This window comes from Saccoglossus kowalevskii, chromosome 21, assembly GCF_978046115.1.
Source record: "Saccoglossus kowalevskii chromosome 21, keSacKowa6.1, whole genome shotgun sequence".
Classification (NCBI taxonomy): Eukaryota; Metazoa; Hemichordata; class Enteropneusta; family Harrimaniidae; genus Saccoglossus; species Saccoglossus kowalevskii.
This window is the reverse complement of record NC_140661.1, coordinates 25,534,694-25,554,639: the sequence shown is the minus strand read 5'-3', so window position 1 is coordinate 25,554,639 and position 19,946 is coordinate 25,534,694. Positions and strand designations below refer to the sequence as shown.

General features: G+C 41.4%; 2 protein-coding genes across 2 annotated transcripts in view; both read left to right on the top strand.

The window, feature by feature from the left end:
* The window catches only part of LOC100372748 (macrophage mannose receptor 1-like), a 28,541-nt gene extending 21,971 nt beyond the window's left edge, over nt 1-6,570 (top strand). The window contains exons 28-32 of the mRNA XM_085495103.1: nt 4,901-5,052; nt 5,187-5,299; nt 5,422-5,567; nt 6,062-6,270; nt 6,430-6,570. Coding sequence (XP_085351229.1) covers nt 4,901-5,052; nt 5,187-5,299; nt 5,422-5,567; nt 6,062-6,270; nt 6,430-6,570 — 761 coding nt within the window. The remainder of the gene's footprint in view (nt 1-4,900; nt 5,053-5,186; nt 5,300-5,421; nt 5,568-6,061; nt 6,271-6,429) is intronic.
* Nucleotides 6,571-6,803: 233 nt separating this feature from the next.
* Nucleotides 6,804-16,925, top strand: LOC144343734 (macrophage mannose receptor 1-like). The gene is made up of 15 exons (XM_085495102.1): nt 6,804-6,912; nt 7,663-7,836; nt 8,510-8,554; nt 9,378-9,562; nt 9,658-9,713; nt 10,174-10,271; nt 10,531-10,794; nt 11,325-11,473; nt 11,821-11,923; nt 12,862-13,100; nt 13,671-13,842; nt 14,407-14,673; nt 15,296-15,466; nt 16,165-16,197; nt 16,684-16,925. Exons 1-15 carry the CDS (start codon nt 6,804-6,806, stop codon nt 16,923-16,925), a joined length of 2,307 nt encoding a protein of 768 aa, XP_085351228.1.
* The last annotated feature ends 3,021 nt before the right edge of the window (nt 16,926-19,946 follow it).

Below are 19,946 nucleotides of genomic sequence, written 5' to 3'. Positions count from 1 at the left end.
TCCAGTGGTACGTGACAAAGCCATGTCAAACTCCAATCCTCCACTGACGAACGCTCGCTTCTCTGACTCTGGGGTAGTCTCCGAGTCTGCCACAGCATGGCCTGGGTCAACGTACTGTATCGCGCATGCCGTGCCAATAATATCACCAGACCTCACAGTAATTGGCCTTAGCGTCTCGTTCCAGATGACCACGGGCACTTTAGAACTCTTCCTGCCGCATTCTACGGTCACCACCATAGGTTCTACTTTCCATCCGCGCCGTGCACTCTGGCGTTCATCTGGCTCTATTTCCACAGTGATCCTATCACCAATAGGTCCAGCTCGCAACCTTCCAGTAACGGTAGTCACTTTACACGGTGGTACTACCACGGGTCGTTCAAGGTGCGCTCTCACCAGTCCCACATGCCCTGTCTTACCAAGAAACTTGGCACGCGCGTGCAACATATTCATAATAAAACGTCCTGTTTCGTTCCGAGGGGATTCACCCTGGTAGGATTCCAACCAGTTCATGCCGGCTACCACCGGTGTCTCGGATGTGAAAGAATTGTCCTGCATCACCAGTGCTTCCACCAGTTTCTTACCACAACCCCTGAAGGCCTCTGGCATTGACACTTCAACTTCAACCATTCCAAGGTATGGCAACACAGTGTCAGTCACTCCATATATCTGTAAGAAATCAAGATTCGTCAGAGGGATCTTACCCAACTTGTTCTCCCAGAAACTTTTACCTATCAAGGTAACCTGAGATCCAGTGTCTAACATACATACACAGGGTTCTCCATTCACTAACGTACGTGCCTTCACGAGGGTACCCAAGACTCTGTTGCCAACTGGTTGACAGCGTTCATTACCATAGCGAGTCTGGGTATGTCGCACGTATGTTTTCCTACGGGGGCGGGCTTTTATACCATTGGACTTACCTCTGTCTGCGCTGGGAGCGGGTGGTCGGGCACCTGGGCTACGTACCTTGGGATTAGGGCAACCCCTAGCAAAATGACCAACCTCTCCGCAGTTGTAACATTCAAGATCTCTGCGACCACGACCCGCTCTTTCATCTCGCGAGGGATTCAAGTACCTACCAGAATTCTGTCCTCTTCTTCCAGACTGTCCATTGGTCACCTCAAGCTCTCTGACCTTCCTCTCTAATATTCTGATCGCATCCACATGCGGTCCACTGGCCTGAGCACTTGACAGGGGTTGCGCTGTGGCAACAGGGGTCTGACCAAGTGTACTTACCTGATCCTGCAACCCTCTGATCAGCGTCCTATTCTCTTCATTGCTCTTGACCAGCTCCTCATTCTGTCTTGTCATCATATGTATGGCTTCAGTCATCATTGTGATCTGCTTATCAGCTTTCGAGAGGGCTTCGTGCCCACCACCATTACTCGTTTCTGCACCTATCGTAGAGGTAGGGTGTGCTCTGGCTTTCCTGGTAGGAGCTTGTGGGCTAGTTTCCATTTGGCCGAGGTCAATCTCTGCAGTCCTGGCTGCAACCAACAGCTCCGCAAATGATACAGTCTCGTTGTATGCGTGCCTCACCTCAGCACGTACACCACCACCTCGCAACCCATTGAAAAATCTGTGCGCCAGCAGGCCATCTATCTCTGACTCGCCGACCGACCCTGCACTACTGGCGGCACGCATCAGTCCCTGCAGCCTCACCCCATACCTAGCGGCACTCTCATCTTCATGCTGATGAGCACTGTAGAAATTTCTCATGGCCACATCCCTTGATTCTATCTTACCGTATACGACTTCTAATGCTGCTAAAATCGCGGTCAGCGTGTCAGCCCGAGCATCGTACACCAACTTGGCCGCATGGCTCTTCAGAGATTTCTTCACCTGTTGTACCAAAACCAAATCAGAATACATCTTGGTCTTGGCGAGCCCACTTACCTCTTGTTTCCAAAGTTCATAAGTGATGTCTTCTGTACCGCTGCCTTCACCGGCGAAGGGGGATATACGCGGCAACGCATACGAGTTCAACGGCAAGCGAGTCGGACTGCGGTCTCTAGGACGCACCAACGGGGTGCTTGCGCTCACGGGGTCACCGAATCGGGTTTCGCGCTCAGTCGCCGCTAGCTTTTCTTCGAGTAGTTCTACTTTACGCAGCAATTCCATCTGCTCAGCGTTTCTCACCTGCAAGCGATCTAACTCAGAGCGTAACCTGTGCTGCTCGCGTAGCGCCTCACGCACTTCCGCCTTATTGTCTTCATGTTTCGCCTCACCGCGGAAACTCATCTCGTCGCCGGCAACTTTGTCTTTCGGCCTAACAGCGTCGCCACCAATCCCACCATACACGGGTAAACCTCCCCCTAACCCAGCACTGGGGACACCGAAAGGGGTATGCATAGATCCATTAATGCCCGTCCGTCTCCCTCGGCCACGCCCCGGGGAAATACCTCTAGGGGTCTCAGCATTCACCCCAAGACCCCCCAACAGTCCCTTTGGGTCAGGCGTTACCTTTTCTATCGGGGTAACTGGAGTGTTTTCTCTTCCCTCTGCCATGTTCGTTCTGTATTGTCGCTGACACACCACAGCCAGTGAGGAACAATCTTGTAGCGATCACCAGTCACTGCGACTTCACAACGGTCGCCCTGAAAGACACAAAGTTTTCTAAAAAAATATTTAAAACAATGTCCAATTATAATTCGATACCTCTAAGCTGCCGAAAAAAAAACTTGAAGATCGATATCACCTATATCACTATGAATTGACATACAACGATGTCTCCAAAAAAAATATATCCAAACGTCTGTGGTCAAGCCTGTGTTCCACAGTCTGTTACGGCACTACTTGCATGAACGTCAACAAACGCGCAGTTTCGAATATTCCCTAGCCCCACGTTGGGCGCCAATTTGTTACCAATATTTACGAGAGTTTAGATTCCAAATAAATTTATCTCAGGGTAGGGAACGAGGGGATACTGTTGACTTCCGATTTCATACAAGTGTGCACATAGTAACGACATAAAATAGAACACCAAGCGAGACACAGGTCAAATAGGTTTAAATCTATATATATTCGTGGTAACAAGTAAACATTAACAACAACAAAGTTGTACATAAATAAACAAAATAATGTTACTATATCACAAATAGTCAACAATAATAATGCCTTAATCTACACAGCAATACTGTCTGTTATGACCCTTAACCTAACGTATCTATGCCAATACTGTCGCTACGTCGGTAGTGCTAAACGATGGGTAGTCTGTCACGTCGCGTTTAGTCAGCGGTACTATCACACTCAACTACAACGCCTATGTTATATTGCAAGAGCCCTGCTCGGCAACTATAACCCCTAGACTAATCTATTCTCAAAGTATCTCCAAATACTCAAATAAAAACCCAACAACCAATACACTAACACTATGCTTCAGGTATTACTATTAACACCACATAGAACCAATCACTAGCCTAAGTATTAACAACCCGTAATTCTCATTGGTCAATCCCTGACTGAACCAAACACATTACAACCATAGGTATCACAATACAGTTTGCATCAATATTGTCAACACTCTGACAATCATCTGAATAATAATAATAAAATACAGTGCAATCAAACAACTACTTAACTATGCATGTACTTAACACAACAATAATATAACTTGCAACGCAGTTGCACAAGAGTCACGCATTAAACCAAACCAGTTCATATGTCTCAGACTGTCACAGTCAAGAACACAGTTCTCTGTTGGATACTGGACGGAATGTCTCTATCACTACACAGCGGTATCATACAACAAACTCTGTATACCCGTGGACGGTTTGCAGTTCAATGTTCTCTTCATATACAGCACACACTCTCAGGCGATAAAGGTTCTTCGACACAGCGTTGAAAATCTCAAAGTGTTTCTGCCAAATGGAAAATCGGCCATAGCTTCCGCTGTATCTTATGGTTTTGCAGTTTCACAAATCAATGCACAATATTCACAGACCTGTAACACGTCTGTGCAATAAATCAAGTTCATCACAATAATTCGAATGTCACGATAATCAGATGACATGGAATAACACAGCAACCATGTTTATATTCGAATCGATGAAAGGAATGAGTCGCCAGTTGACTCACATACATAAATACGGCAGTACAATGATGTATAGTCGATCGTCACACTCTACATGTGCGCAGCCATCTTTGTTATAATGTTGTTATCTCACAAATCGCGTGATCGAGGTTTGTATTCACGCGCGTATGCGTACGCGTAGTGTTAACTCACGATTTCTGAAAAGGAGCTGCAGAAATGTCAATTCTGGTCGGATTAACTCGACATTTGCATCGGCAGAGTCTCTGGTCTCTTTTCTCATCAGAATGTAGCTCTGAGATCAAATCCGGGCACAATACGTCCAACACCAGCCAAATCTTTCAGCAGCCCATCTCCGGCATGTCCCAGTACGCCGCCATCATGAAGTAAAAGGGACGACTCCCTAAGATAACGCAGAATATTTTCCCGCGCTCACAGTACCCATCAAATTACATTAGCATTTAGCAAAACAGAACAAATCAAGACCACGCTAGGCAGTCATAGAAAGGGAAAATCCCCAGATATATGCCAATGCATGTATCAATTGGGTATCGCCCTCTAGGCACAATTCCTAACACATGGTATTATGATTTCATAAGATCTATAAATATCCCACACAAAGTGTAATCTCTGGTACATGTTCTGACACGTCCGCTTTCAATCAAGGGCTGAACCAACAGCGTTCTAACGGAGGGTTCTCCAACTAGCTAAATCACCAAAATAAGATCACCAAATCCTACGGTAAATTCGACATGGTTACATCTGCATGTTAAAAATTTCGTATACATATGTGATATGTCACGTGTGTATGTTTTAAGATCGAACTTTATGAAAAGATTTTAAATCGGTATAACTGTTTGGTATTTTCAGAGGGTTCATGTTCACACGGATGGAACAAATATCAAGACGGAAACTGTTACAAACTAGAAGCAGCACAGGGACCAAAGACCTGGTTCCAGGCCAGTGATGAATGCACTGGTTTGGGTGGACACCTCGTTGTTATTAGCAACAAAGCCATCAATGTAAGAGACTAATGTAGATTCATTCAAACTGACGTTTTTCAATATTATTTTGGTTTAATTTTCATTCCAATAAAATACTGCTTTCAAAGTAATGGAATGTAATATATCCATTCCTCCCGTTTAATCCGATTCAGGATTTCCTCCAAAGCTATGCCAGCACGTACTACTGGATTGGTCTACATGACGTCGATCACGAAGGGACTTTTCAGTGGGTTGATGGAACACCGCTCGATGATAATGCTTACAAGTGAGTAATAACATGTAATCGCATTTATGACAAACGCACAGAAAACCATTGGCTGGAACAGATGGTAACAAAAATATAATGTAGTAAGTGTTGATGAAATACGATGTTCTGTGTTTTCTTAGAAACTGGGATGATGGGCAACCTGACGACTGGCAACTTTTTAATGGCGAAGATTGTGTTGAAATAAGACATAATAATGGAAAATGGAATGATAAAAAGTGTACGGAAACTATAACTTTGGAAAACTATATTTGTCAACGGGAAATGTGTGAGTTCACTAGATTTGTTTTTTGATAACGTGTGTGCATATCTCGGTGCTTTACGTTGCATGACAGGCAAATTATGATCTTTTCTATTGACAACTCATCTGAATAATGGTCATTACGGTGGTTAAAGAGAAAGCATGCACAACTCGACGCTGAGGGATCTCACGCCATGCGTGGTACCGAACGTAAACATTGACAGTGAATTTCCGGGACTTGTTTAGTGACTCGTTGTAAACTACGTAAATAAAAATGTCACCGTCCTCCCACCAATCAACTATGTGCACAGAAATGAAACTGCCCTCTTCAAGTTCAATGCAGAAAACCTCCCCGCCCACTAACCTAAAAAATATTTCCCCGCCCGCCCGCAAAACCTCACTCGCACAGCTTTTTAAAGGAACAGCTTCATTGAATTCTTCCGACCTCTTATTGATTCTTGATAAAATGGCGAATAACTGCTCAACCTGACATACACATGTGAACACATTTACATTTATAGACGCAGTTGTCGGCGATTGTGTTGCCATGGCATCTGGTAGCGTCGCTACTGGTCTCTGGAGCGGAAATGGCTGCGGAGATCAGAATTCTTACATATGTGAGAAACTGAAAGACGGATACACACATCCACCGGGCCAAGGACACCATACTATTCCATCTAATAGAGATTGTGGTACCGGGTGGATAGGTTATGGATACAACTGCTTTATGGTAATCTAAAAATATCTTGTTCAATTTAATTTGAGCTAGTCAGTCAGTATATATTGTATTTTTGTCCACAGACTAGCGCATGCAAATCGCGCACTGACTTCGTTTATTACTTTGTAATGAAGCTAAGAATTCTGATTATAAGTTGTTATCTAATTTCAGCCGTATCGTAAACTTGGTGGTTATGACCAAAAGACTTGGAATGATGCCTTGCAGTATTGCCGTGATCAGGGTGGTGATCTGGCGAGTTTCCATAGTCAAGAGGAAATGGATTACCTCATACAGAACTCGTTGTTGGCGTGAGTAAAAGTGCGGTTGTCGTCGCGCAGTGCGTGTTCGAATTTCATGTAAATAAACAATGAATTTTACACGCGTTGTATACGTCGCTATGAGTCCCATATCGAACAGGATGCGGCACGACGACTGTCGCCATTTAAACAACGAGTCTATATTATGAATCATCTGCGACTAATCGGTATATTGTTATAGCTATATAATTGTGGTTGATTTTTACTTATTATTCGTACATTTCACAAATGTCATGTTGGCAGTCATTAGCTTTACTGACGCCATATTGTATCTCTTTTCCCAGCGACGTATTTGATTCGTACTGGATTGGGTTGAATGACCTTGACATGGAGACAGGTAACATTCTACTACATTCTTTTTTCGCTTTGTTTGTTTTCGATTACAAATTTGCGAGTAACCTGTCAACGAACGGTGCATATTTGCTGATGATAAAAATAAATTAATTTAGAATTTCTTTAAAAAAACATCTGTCGGTCAACTGCAGATTATAACATTATCAACGCTGTAAACGACATTACTTTCCCCCAGTTATGTCGCACAATTGCTGTGTTATTAGAGAGCGCTATATACTAGTAGTTTTGGGATTGATTTCATTTAAAAGTTGACAACACATTGATAAAATGATATCGGCGAATATTATGAGGTTATTACGAGGATACAGCAAAGTATGCACGAAGATAATACAGTGGGAGTATCGAACCACGCCCAGCGGTCGATTTACATATTTTTCTCCTAGAAATACATTATGGGAATGGCGAAATCCAAAACGTTTAGAACCGTGACCGATTTAACGAACTTCTTTGTGTGGGGTTCGGTCAAACCCTTGGGTCAGTCATATGTTTTATTATTAGAGGACACTTACGCGCGTAATCGTTCCATAATTGGAACTCGCGTTTCCTAATATGGTAGGATAAAAGGACTCAGTACAACACCACACAACTACGGCACGCTCTAACATATGGCGTTACGGTGACAGATGTATAATAATGTCATGTATGTATATCTATACTGTAAATTCTTTCTAATCAAATGCCAAAAAAAAATCCTGTAAAAATGAAGTATAGCTTATTACCAATAAACTTCTAGGCTTCAAATGGAGTGATGGTACGGCTGTTAGCTATACGAATTGGGGAAATTCAGAACCAAATGATCAGGGAAACGAAGACTGTGTTGAAATGTTTGCTGATGGATTATTAAACGATTGGTGGAATGATCTTGATTGCGACAGAGCCAGAAATTGGATATGCAAGAACCCGAAAAGTACGTTCTTAAAAGTTACCGAATTATTTGACAATGACACAGTTTGTCTAGTGTACAGTGAGTGGCATGTCCGTATAAGCACTTACACCATATATAAGCACTTTCCCATCAAAACATCGCATGACTTGGAAACCCACCAAGCATAAACGATTCGACTGTGATGCTCTCCGTCCGTCTCTACTAGGCTAGAAAGTATATACTTTCTGAAGTTTTTTTAAATGTACCCGCCAGCGCTCGATTGTCTATTACAAGGACTTATTATGTATAATATTTATATATGTGATATATCAACTAGCTATTCTAAAAAAATCAAGCAAAAATGGGCGCCAAAATCTCGTTGTAAGTGATCGAGCTACGAGAGTTTTAGTTACCATGTAACAATGATACTTTGACCCGATGATTGGGTAAAATGCATCAATATTTGAGGGGTAAAAGCAAATCTCGTAGCTCTATCGCTCACAACGAGATCCCAATTATGTCTAGGAATACTCGGTCAAGGATATAAATTAACTTTAAAATTAACAAATACTTTATGTTGTTAGCCTTAATTGGAAGTAAATTGCCAACTTCCGGTTTTCCTAATTTATTATGTTTCTTGGAGGTATATTTATACTGAGTATACGTAACAATGCTGGAAGCAATCTCATTTTTTGTTTGTTTGTTTTTTTCCCAGAGGTTATACCGCATACAACTCCACCCCCACCAACCCCAACAAAATGTAAGTTCATCACATTCTTTGTCGCTTAAAGTATAGCTCCTTACCGCGGTCTAAGAGGTCAAATGCCTGAGCCCGTGCTAGGAAATGTTAGGTACGGATTGAATCTGGCCTAACGAAGTATGCGTGAACGCTTAGCTTGGACCATGTGCTTGGACTAAGCACCCAAAATGCCATCATTGCATTGAATGTCCATTTGGACGATTTACTATATTTATAACGGCAAACCATTTCCGATATGATAATGAACGCGAGCACATCTACAGACATTTTTCCTGAGAAAAAAAAAACTATGAGGCACTGTGCTACTTTCTGTTATTCAGCAATCTGCACTGGAACTTGCTTTGGTATGTATAGTTTTATAACCGTATGTGCTACCGTCGTTTATTTCATTGGTTATAAACAATGGTAGTTACGTAAGGAAAACAAGACTGGAAATTGAATAATCCAGAATGACAGCAGAGTTAACCTTTAGTGGTTATCGTTAGTGTTATCATGCAACATGTTCTTTCAGTTTTCTCCTAATATCACACGTTTTACGAAACAATGTCAACATAGTTACATTGTCCATATTTTTTTATGAATACGACTATGTTTACTTTGCTTCAGTACCCGTATAAACAAGAATTCGGGAAAAAGATAGATCCTCAATAGAAGCTAATCAACAAGAACAGTTGGTGGATTAATTAAACAAGATCTATATCCCACATAATTCAATAACGTGTCGTAGATTCAAGTTTTCATTCAATGTGTTTATTTCCTCGCCTCGTATTTTTTTATTAATTTTTTTGAGTTGCCAATTAAATGACTATTGCTCTGTTTCAAGCTGCCAGGTGCCATGACTCATTGGATTGGTATTTATACATGGAATCGTGTTATTACTTCAGTGATATAAGTGATAGCATAAACGGGAGGAAGTCTTGGTCAGAAGCCAGACAGTACTGCTATCGTAACGGTGGTGACTTAGTCTCCATTCACAGTAACGAAGAGCAAAGATTCGTTCACAGTAATGTTAGTAACTAATTTGTAATAAGTTCTTACGTGACTTATCTCGTTTTACAAGTCTAATCGTTGTTTAATTGTTTAATCATTGAACATATCAACAGATGCCAAACTCATTTTGGATTGGGATTCGAGAATATGGTGCAGGAAATAAAGAAGTGTAGGTAGACATACATTTTTTTAAGCCAATGAAGCATATCGGGTTAAGGTTATATGTGAAACGCAAATCTCGCACACAGTATTTGCGTGAAGTTCGTGTGGTAGTATGTTTAAATAGTTACGTTAAATTTGAATAATGCACGAGAATAATTAGGGACGATTACGAAAATTAAAGTGGCCATGAGACTAAGTATACATTTTCATTTATTTATAACTATTTCGTGTACGCGGTAATGTATTTATTCGGTAAAATACCTGGCAACGAGCATGTGCTTTGCTTTTTTTCTTTCCATTACGTCCTATTAATTTCACGAGTAGCTCCGAAGAAATGATGTTGTGTGTAGTATGTAGAGAAAATGTAGTATCCCAAGAACCCCCATACTACAAGGAATGTATCTAAACTGAACAAAATGTTTTCCTTTTTAATTTATATGTAATTATATTTATTTTCGTTCTGCTAGGTGGTCTGATGGAACTCCCGTTGATTATGTTTTCTGGGGGCCGGGCGAACCGAACGATAGTAATGGAGAGGAAGAGTGTGCTGAGTTGCGTTACTACGGTGTGTTGTGTAGAATAATCATCCGCATGTTTCTTGAATCGGGAGGGTCGTCACCTGCGCACGCGTTGGAATTGAATCCCAAGCGACGATAACAACACACGCTAGAAACGCAAAGGCTCATGGGTAGATGACACGCTATGGCCATCCGACGCATGCGCAGGTGCCGACTCCTCGCTTTAAACATCCTTACATATCGTGTCTGTACTGTTGTAATAAGCATGCACAAATGATATTGAAACTGTTATTATTTTGCTAATAGACGGTACCTGGAACGACATGAATTGTGGTGATCGTATGACGTATGTCTGTAAGAAATTCATAGGAGTGGCACCACCAACCCATGACCCCACGGTGCCACCTGATGGCAACTGCCCTGCTAATTTCACGTTGTCTCACGGTGGGAAATGTTATGCGTTTCGTGGCGTGGATGGTGAAGTGAGCGCTGATTGGTTTGAAGCGAGAAAACAATGTCAATTCACACCAGGCGGTAATCTGGCTACTATACACAGCCAGGAGGTTCAAGGTAAATTCTTTATCATTTTGGTCACCGTGACTATTTATATTGTTTCGATATTCTAAATCGCTAAATGGTCACAATGTGTATCTTTCAAATTTGTTGAAACTTCCTTTTAAAAATGAACACCCCCATGTCGTTGAGATCGATAGAGTGACAAGACTTGAATCCTCCCTCAAATAATGCTTCATTCTCTCCCGTCATCACGTCACCTGTTTTAGATATCATGGTACACAGGTCCACGAATTAGTGAACGTGACATTCAAAGAATTCGAGGGCAAATACATATTCTTGGCTATCTAGCTTTCAGCGAAGTTTGCGTCTGCCTGTTCGCATCTATGTTTTTTTTTTCATTAACTCTTAGATATATTCTGATTATTTAATATCGCGATCATAAAACCGTTTATTTGATTTATATATATATATATGTTTGCATGTGTGTCACGTTTACCACTGAAACTTCAAATCAGAACTGTGGCCTGTACCAGTGTAAAATTACCCCTTCAATGCAATGAGAAAACGTTCTTTTCTTCTGTCAGCGTATCTAACAAGCAACCTGCGTGACGTCAAATCTGAATTGTGGATTGGACTGAGCGACACCGTCAATAATCACGTATATCGTTGGACTGACAATTCGCCTGTTGATTATTATAATTGGGCGCCAGGGGAACCGAATGGCGATTTCAATGTAAGTATCTGGTTTGTACATCGTAGTAAACCACAGTCTCGTCTCGCACGTGATGGTTACCACTAGAATGCTACGGGGAAAAAAACATGCGTTCTATGCGTCGCGTGGGACCCATGTTGACGCGATGCTTATGGTCACCCTTGATTTGTTATTTTGTCAGGAAATTTCACTTATAAATAAAAAAAATAAAAGGCTAGGTCTTTTATCTTTATTAATTTACGTTCACATTGATGAAACTATGCGGTCAAGAATGAGCTTGTTCACATCATGTCCTTATGCGATATACTACTGGGCACGCGTTGGTCACATTTCGCCCAAACATCGTATTGTATGTCTTTCAATTCCAGGAAAACTGCGTTGAAATGAATTTCCGACAATATGGAGGTATTTGGAACGACGTAGCCTGTACCATTCACGAACAAATGGGATATGTTTGCCAGGTTGACAAGAGTAAGTACTGGCCTTTTATCAAATGTCATGTAATAAGGCCACATGGCGCAACTGTAAACTATACGGCCACGAAGATTAACCACGCTTGCGCAGAAGTTGATATCTTATTGCGCCCTCGCCAGATGACGTTCAAAAATGATACGGATATTAACTTGAGTGTTCAACTATAATACAACTTGCGGTTAATGAACACTCTGTTCGAACTCTACGCACGTACGGTGTTCGGGGTTATTGAAATAAACAAAACAAAACAAAATAAGGGTATATTCTACCAAAATGATTAGATAAACGCAAAACAATTTCCATGTCCTAATTTCATTTGTGAATCTCCCCCGGCGAACCCTTCACCAGCGAAATTCCGGGGCGAATTTGCATGTCATGATGGAACATAGCGTTCAGAATCACTTTGCGAAAGTTTGTAGGCAGCTTCAAAAAAAGCATAATTCAGCATGGGTACCTTCGCCCAAATACGAGTAGCCCTCTCCCGGCGGCGAAGGCTGTTCAACGCGTCCGATAACGTTTTGATCTTCAGTCGACCATCAATAAAGATATTGGTGAGAGGTTTTACCATATTTTAGACAATCGTCTATACAACCAAGAACAGTAGCCGATTTGAAAGACATTGCCTTAACCCAAATTAATCGTCATTTCGATTTCACAGAATGGTGTTTTTACTCTTCTACACAATCATTGAATCAACCGTAATCTACGGCTGTGACGTATAGAGTGACGAAAGTTCAATTTTCTATACTAGTATATTGTAATTTCTACAAATGTTCTCAATGTTTTACCACACGTTATTAGTTTGTTTGAACAGGTTTCAAGTTTGCAAGTTTTACATCAAATAAACAGTGTTTGCATCTATGTTAAAAACATTTCCTGCATCTGTGACTGTAAATCTGTATCTTATAAAGTGCCTACGTGTGTTATAATTTCAGACCCAGCACTTCCGCCCTTAGAATCACCGCCGAATCCCTGCAAAGCTGGATACGAATTTTACTGGAAGGGTTGTTATAAGGTCCTCGCTGAACCGTACAGTTTCAGTGATGCCCTTTCGCAATGTCACAGTGATGGTGCAAATCTGGTCAGTGTTGAAGATATTTATGAACAGGCATACATTGAGATGTTAGCGCTACAGACGAAACAAGACGTTTGGATTGGTCTCTCAGATCAAAAGGTACGTTTTTTCTATTTTTCTAGGTTAAAAAATGATGTTTCTGGTCCTAAAGTTTGAAAAAAAATTATGCGATAGGCGCCTGATACGCGCACTGACTAGAAACAAGTCATGGCCTTATTGATGGGGTGTACATTAGATGTTATTTTGGAGCTAGTCCAATACATTAAACATGTCAAATACATATCTGAAACATTACATATTTTTATATAGGTGGCGCATTCTATCGTAGGTATAAGTTTTATTCCTAATGACGAATAACCCCCTAACTAAACGCAGTTCTCGATTTAAGTATATTGCTTACACACCTTGACGTCACGGGGTTCTTCGTCGCTAGAAGGCTCGTGAATTGGAAGGATATACAGTATTTTGGGTCGACATGTACAATGTCACAAATTATATCCCACATTCAAAAGGAAGGTGATATATAATATCCATGAACACGAGTTCGATGGCTCATTCTCTTTTCTGTTTTTCAAACAGATTTCATACATGAGTAGGAATTGTATCTGTATGCCATCGACTATATATGCAATACACATCCATGCGTTCATAATAATACATGTATTACAGGTTTCCGGAGAGTATGATTGGACTGACGGTAGCCCTGTACTTTACACCAACTGGGGCGATGCTGAACCTAGTAAAGCTGATGGTGAGGGATGTGTAATGCTGACCTTATCTGGTGGATGGGATGATACAAACTGCGACACTCAAACAGCAGCTGTATGTAAATATTGGATAGGTGAGTGGATACAGTATGGAAAACTGAAACTTAAAATTAGACATATCCGCCATTAAAATCTCCAATGAAGAACTAAGTTTGCTATGCTAGTACACCAATGCCGAGACGCACATTGTGTGAGACACATGGCAAAGATAAGGGATTTTTAAACCGATCGACTCCGGTACAAATCGGTGATAGAACTCGATTTCTTGTCACATCTTGTTGAAATAATTGTCGGTACACACTATAAATTATCTAACTTTTAAAATATATTGATTTGTTTCGCCCAGATTTGACACACATTTGTCGTGTAAATATCATATATCATGTGGTTACGTCATATCTGTTTATTTTCGATTTTACGGAACCCACGACTCCAAGTTTCCACATGTATGTTTCCGTGCAGTATCTCGTTATTCAGTTTAAATTAGATATCTGGCCTGTAATTTACAAATTTATAAATCATATAAATTGCTGATAGATGTAAACCACAGTTTATCATTTGTATACATATATATATTTTCTCGTGCCATTTTTGTTTCGGTTCAATATCTTAGATAATGTTATACTTGTTCGCTGCAGGTGATCGCCCGACAACCCCCAAACCTTCTGTTGGAACTTGCCCGACGGGAAACAGCAGTATTTGGGTTGAGCGCGGAGATTATTGTTATAGCTTCACGAGTCTCGAAGATGGCAAGAACTGGCCCGAGGCATCATTTGAGTGTCAGAAAATTGGAGGGTATATTGTCACCATTTCCGGACAAGACGAAAATGATTTTATTGAAAGAAGTATTGTGAGCAGCTGGACCGTGTCGTCAATTTGGATTGGTCTAGTCCGCAACTCATTTGGTAAGGGCGATATGTTAGAATATGACCAAGTCCCCGCCAGTGTGAGAGAAATGTAATATTATTCCACATAAGAGGCTTCCCAATTCCATTCAAAATGCAATCCGATCGATTTGTACAAATCGCCTAAATCTGAACTTCAATGAAAGTTGATGAAAAACAAAAATGATTCAGTGTATGCGTATATTTTCACTTTCGAACAAAATGAAATAGTGAGCGGACGTTGACCCCGGGGACGTTGACGTCAATTTGCGCATACATATTTAACCTACTCTAGCCAAACAGAGTAAATGGTTCATCCATTACATTTGTAGGTCGGAAATTCAAATTCAATGTTGTCTTGATGTTTGCGTGTTTGACATATAATATGATATGTTATTGCCATGTTCGGAGCAATTTCTATGTTTCATTCTGTTATTATTTTTTTCTTGCTGAAAAGTGGGCATTGTCGCAATTCGTCACGGTAAATTACAGCGATGACCTTCATTAACAATTGTATTAAAAATATCATCCATCATATTCAAAAGAGAAGAGGCATATTCATTTTGGCCAACTTCCACATTTGATTAAATGTACTAGGTTATTCAGTATTCGTAATAATGCTGTTTTTCATCCTCAACTAAAGGTGGCTTTGAATGGGAGGGCGGTGGAGCGCTGTCATTCACTAATTGGGTTCTTGGTGAACCGAACAACCACGAAAGCTCCGAAGACTGCGTTGAGATGTATGTGGCTTCTGGAGAATGGAACGACAACAATTGTTACGAAGAACGAGGAGTAGTGTGCAAGGCAGATAAAGGTAAACATTGCCATGTAATCGTCAACCGGAATAAATCAAGATTGATCTATTATTATTCGTGTTAGACGAGTCTTTCGGTTCCATCCTTCCGTGTATATGTGCGTCTGTGCGCCCGGAGTAATTACCCGGGCATTCTTCGGCGATTTTCTTTCCGGACTTTTTACCAGGATCATGCACTTCATATTTTGTACATGTGCTACTCATAGGTAAAACCATAGATTATGTTATTTTGTAGGACTTTGCCGAATTGACGCTAATTTTGTCTTAAGCTCTGAAATCGCACAGTCTGTAACTTGAAATGTTTTCCGAATCATTTCTCGCAGACGCACTTTCAGTCATAGTGCATTGGAATTGACATACATACAATGATGTATGGAGGAGACATTTGAACACAGAGATCGACTACCGGTGAAAATAACATGGGGACGACTATGCAATATCAATGCTTGATTTAGATATTAGTTTATTCGCAATATTTTCTGTCACATAATATTCTATTCACTAACCGTCACACTCACATGACGTGAGTCATGATGTTTTAGCATTTTTGTAATTTTGGCTCAAAATAGTAGTAATGTTGGTTTATTTATATAAGGTACCGTAATTTGCGCATGCGTTTCGAATTCTTGGTAAACACTAATAATTCAAATTCCATGCGCGTATATTTGATTTTAAAATTCTATATTTTTTTTTTGTAGTTGGTGGTCCAAGTTATTCCATACAATCTGAAGGTAAGCGGTACTATTGACCAATCAGTGACGGAAGACAATGTAAAGCAAAATACTGTTAAAGCAAACCTAACGCACAACGATTTTGGTTTGTCTAGCATTGTATTGTATTTTTAAAATTCAAAACGTTCAAAGGGAAGAAGTAAGAGACACATTGCCCGTTATTTATGAACAAAATAGATCGATGAATGTGATTGGATAATATGTTTACAGCAAAACCTCATAGTCGATATGAGCCTAACGGGCCAACTCATGTTGTCACGACAGGCCGAATTCCAAATCACAAAAAATACTAATTTATATGCATTATGAGTTTTGAGTTTTATTTTAGATGGATTAAAATTATTATATGAAACATATTATTGGGTTTTCCAGATTTCCAACGGATGTTGATGATTTGTTGTCAAGTTCATGTCGATGGCGGTCGTGATATTCAGTTCGCTGCATTAGCATAAACTTTACAACCATGCTGGACTATTTATTTTACAGGTATGAGTGGTGGCGCTGTTGCTGCTATCGTCATCTTTGTGGCTATTGGGGTCGTCGTAATCATCATTGCCGTGTACACCACCATGCTCCGACGGCAGGGGAACCTGAAAGTGCCCACACCGAGCGTGGCTTGGAGATGGTCCTCAAAAACCAAAGATACTAGTGGATTCGACAACAATCTGTACTCTTCAGACCCGACAGTGCAAGTCAATGATAAGATTTCATTCGGCTCCACTGCATAGTCTAGTGTACGTCGGATTATTACTCACAGATACTGTTGTGTATTAAACTGCTATCTAAAAAATCTTCGACATAATTATTATTCGTGAGCAGGGGGAATCACACCTAAACAAGTAACCTGATGTAAAAAGGCTTTTAATACTTTGGGCAACAGAATTTTTCCCGTGAAACAATTTTGGGTGATCATTTTGACTGTTTTATGTACATATTTGTTTATAATTTTTCAAACATTTTGGATCAAATGAACATAATTTTCTATTAGATGCGGGTCTTATCAAAACAATTTAGAAAAACATTATGTGGATTTTATGTTGTTAACAAAAGGTGATTCCTGTGTTTAATGGCATTCTCCACTCCATGTACATGTAGATTTATACCAACTATATGCAAATTAATTGTAAATGAAATACATTATTTTAGGAATAAATATGTAAATCACATTGTACGTGCGTTGATGTCATAACAATTTGTAATCATGGTTGTAGTTTCTTTTATGAATACGCCAAACACTGTAAACAAATGTCATATTATCCAGAAACAAATATGACTGTTGTGATGATACCCTAGCTCTTTCGTCGCACACGCACTAGACTGATTTGGCGGGTAGCTCGTGTGTTATTTGGAATAATTGATATGTGCATAAAGCGTCGTGTTACAACGACACTCGTCTTTACTGTATATATATGTCGTCAAATTTGAACCTTACTGCGCCACCGTTGCGTGGTTGAACGCAGTCAATGAACCTCACAGTACCAATGTTGCATATGTTTGAACACGTACAGTCCATAACCTTCGCTGTTCCACCGTTGCTTGGTGGAACACATACAGTCCATGGAATTCGCTATGCCACCGTTGCTTGGTGGAACACATACAGTCCATGAACTTCGCTGTGCCACCGTTGCTTGGTTGAACACATACAGTCCATGAACTTCGCTGTGCCACCGTTGCTTGGTTGAACACATACAGTCCATGAATTTCGCTGTGCCACCGTTGCATGGTTGAACACATACAGTCCATAACCTTCGCTGTTCCACCGTTGCTTGGTGGAACACATACAGTCCATGGAATTCGCTATGCCACCGTTGCTTGGTTGAACACATACAGTCCATGAACTTCGCTGTTCCACAGTTGCTTGGTGGAACACATACAGTCCATGAACTTCGCTGTGCCACCGTTGCTTGGTTGAACACATACAGTCCATGAACTTCGCTGTGCCACCGTTGCATGGTTGAACACATACAGACCATGAACTTCGCTTCCCACCGTTGCTTGGTTGAACACATACAGTCATGAACTACTGTGTCCCACCGTTGCGTGGTTGAACACGTACAGTCCATGAACTTCGCTGTACCACCGTTGCATGGTTGAACACATACAGTTCATGAACTTCGCTGTACCACCATTGCGTGGTTGAACACAGTCCATGAACTTTGCTGTGCCACCGTTGCTTGGTTGAACACGTACAGTCCATGAACTTTGCTGTACCACCGTTGCATGGTTGAACACATACAGTTCATGAACTTCGCTGTACCACCATTGCGTGGTTGAACACAGTCCATGAACTTTGCTGTGCCACCGTTGCTTGGTTGAACACGTACAGTCCATGAACTTTTCTGTACCACCGTTGCATGGTTGAACACATACAGTCCATGAACTTTGCTGTGCCACCGTTGCATGGTTGAACACATACAGACCATGAACTTCGCTTCCCACCGTTGCTTGGTTGAACACATACAGACCATGAACTTCGCTTCCCACCGTTGCTTGGTTGAACACATACAGACCATGAACTTCGCTGTGCCACTGTTGCTTGGTTGAACACATACAGTCATGAACTACTGTGTCCCACCGTTGCGTGGTTGAACACGTACAGTCCATGAACTTCGCTGTACCACTGTTGCATGGTTGAACACATACAGACCATGAACTTCGCTGTACCACCGTTGCTTGATTGAACACGTACAGTCCATAAACTTCGCTGTACCACCGTTGCATGGTTGAACACATACAGTTCATGAACTTCGCTGTACCACCATTGCGTGGTTGAACACAGTCCATGAACTTTGCTGTGCCACCGTTGCTTGGTTGAACACGTACAGTCCATGAACTTTGCTGTACCACCGTTGCATGGTTGAACACATACAGTCCATGAACTTTGCTGTGCCACCGTTGCTTGGTTGAACACGTACAGTCCATGAACTTCGCTGTACCACCTTGCATGGTTGAACTCATACAGACCATGAACTTCGCTGTACCACCTTGCATGGTTGAACTCATACAGACCATGAACTTCGCTGTACCACCGTTGCTTGATTGAACACGTACAGTCCATGAACTTCGCTGTACCACCGTTGCATGGTTGAACACATACAGTTCATGAACTTCGCTGTACCACCATTGCGTGGTTGAACACAGTCCATGAACTTTGCTGTGCCACTGTTGCTTGGTTGAACACATACAGACCATGAACTTCGCTGTGCCACCGTTGCACGGTTGAACACAGTCCATGAACTTCACTGTACCACCGATGCTTAGATGAACACAGTCCATAAACTTCGCTGTACCACCGTTGCTTGGTTGAACACGTACAGCCATGAACTTCGCTGTGCCACCGTTGCTTGGTTGAACACATACAGTCATGAACTTCGCTGTGCCACCGTTGCATGGTTGAACACATACAGACCATGAACTTCGCTGTGCCACCGTTGCATGGTTGAACACAGTCCATGAACTTCGCTGTACCACCATTGCTTGGTTGAACACAGTTCATGAACTTCGCTGTACCACCGTTGCTTGGTTGAACACATACAGTCCATGAACTTCGCTGTACCACCGTTGCGTGGTTGAACACATACAGACCATGAACTTCGCTGTACCACCGTTGCATGGTTGAACACAGTCCATGAACTTCACTGTACCACCATTGCTTGGTTGAACACAGTCCATGAACTTCGCTGTACCACCGTTGCTTGGTTGAACACAGTCCATGAACTTCGCTGTACCACCGTTGCTTGGTTGAACAC

What these genes read in the sequence shown, in the direction of transcription:
- LOC144343734 (XM_085495102.1), top strand. Translation starts at nt 6,804, where the DNA reads ATGTCATGTTGGCAGTCATTAGCTTTACTGACGCCATATTGTATCTCT. An exon ending in TTGGTCTCTCAGATCAAAAG is followed by an intron (nt 13,101 to 13,670) that starts GTACGTTTTTTC and finishes CATGTATTACAG; the next exon opens with GTTTCCGGAGAGTATGATTG. An exon ending in TTATTCCATACAATCTGAAG is followed by an intron (nt 16,198 to 16,683) that starts GTAAGCGGTACT and finishes TTTATTTTACAG; the next exon opens with GTATGAGTGGTGGCGCTGTT.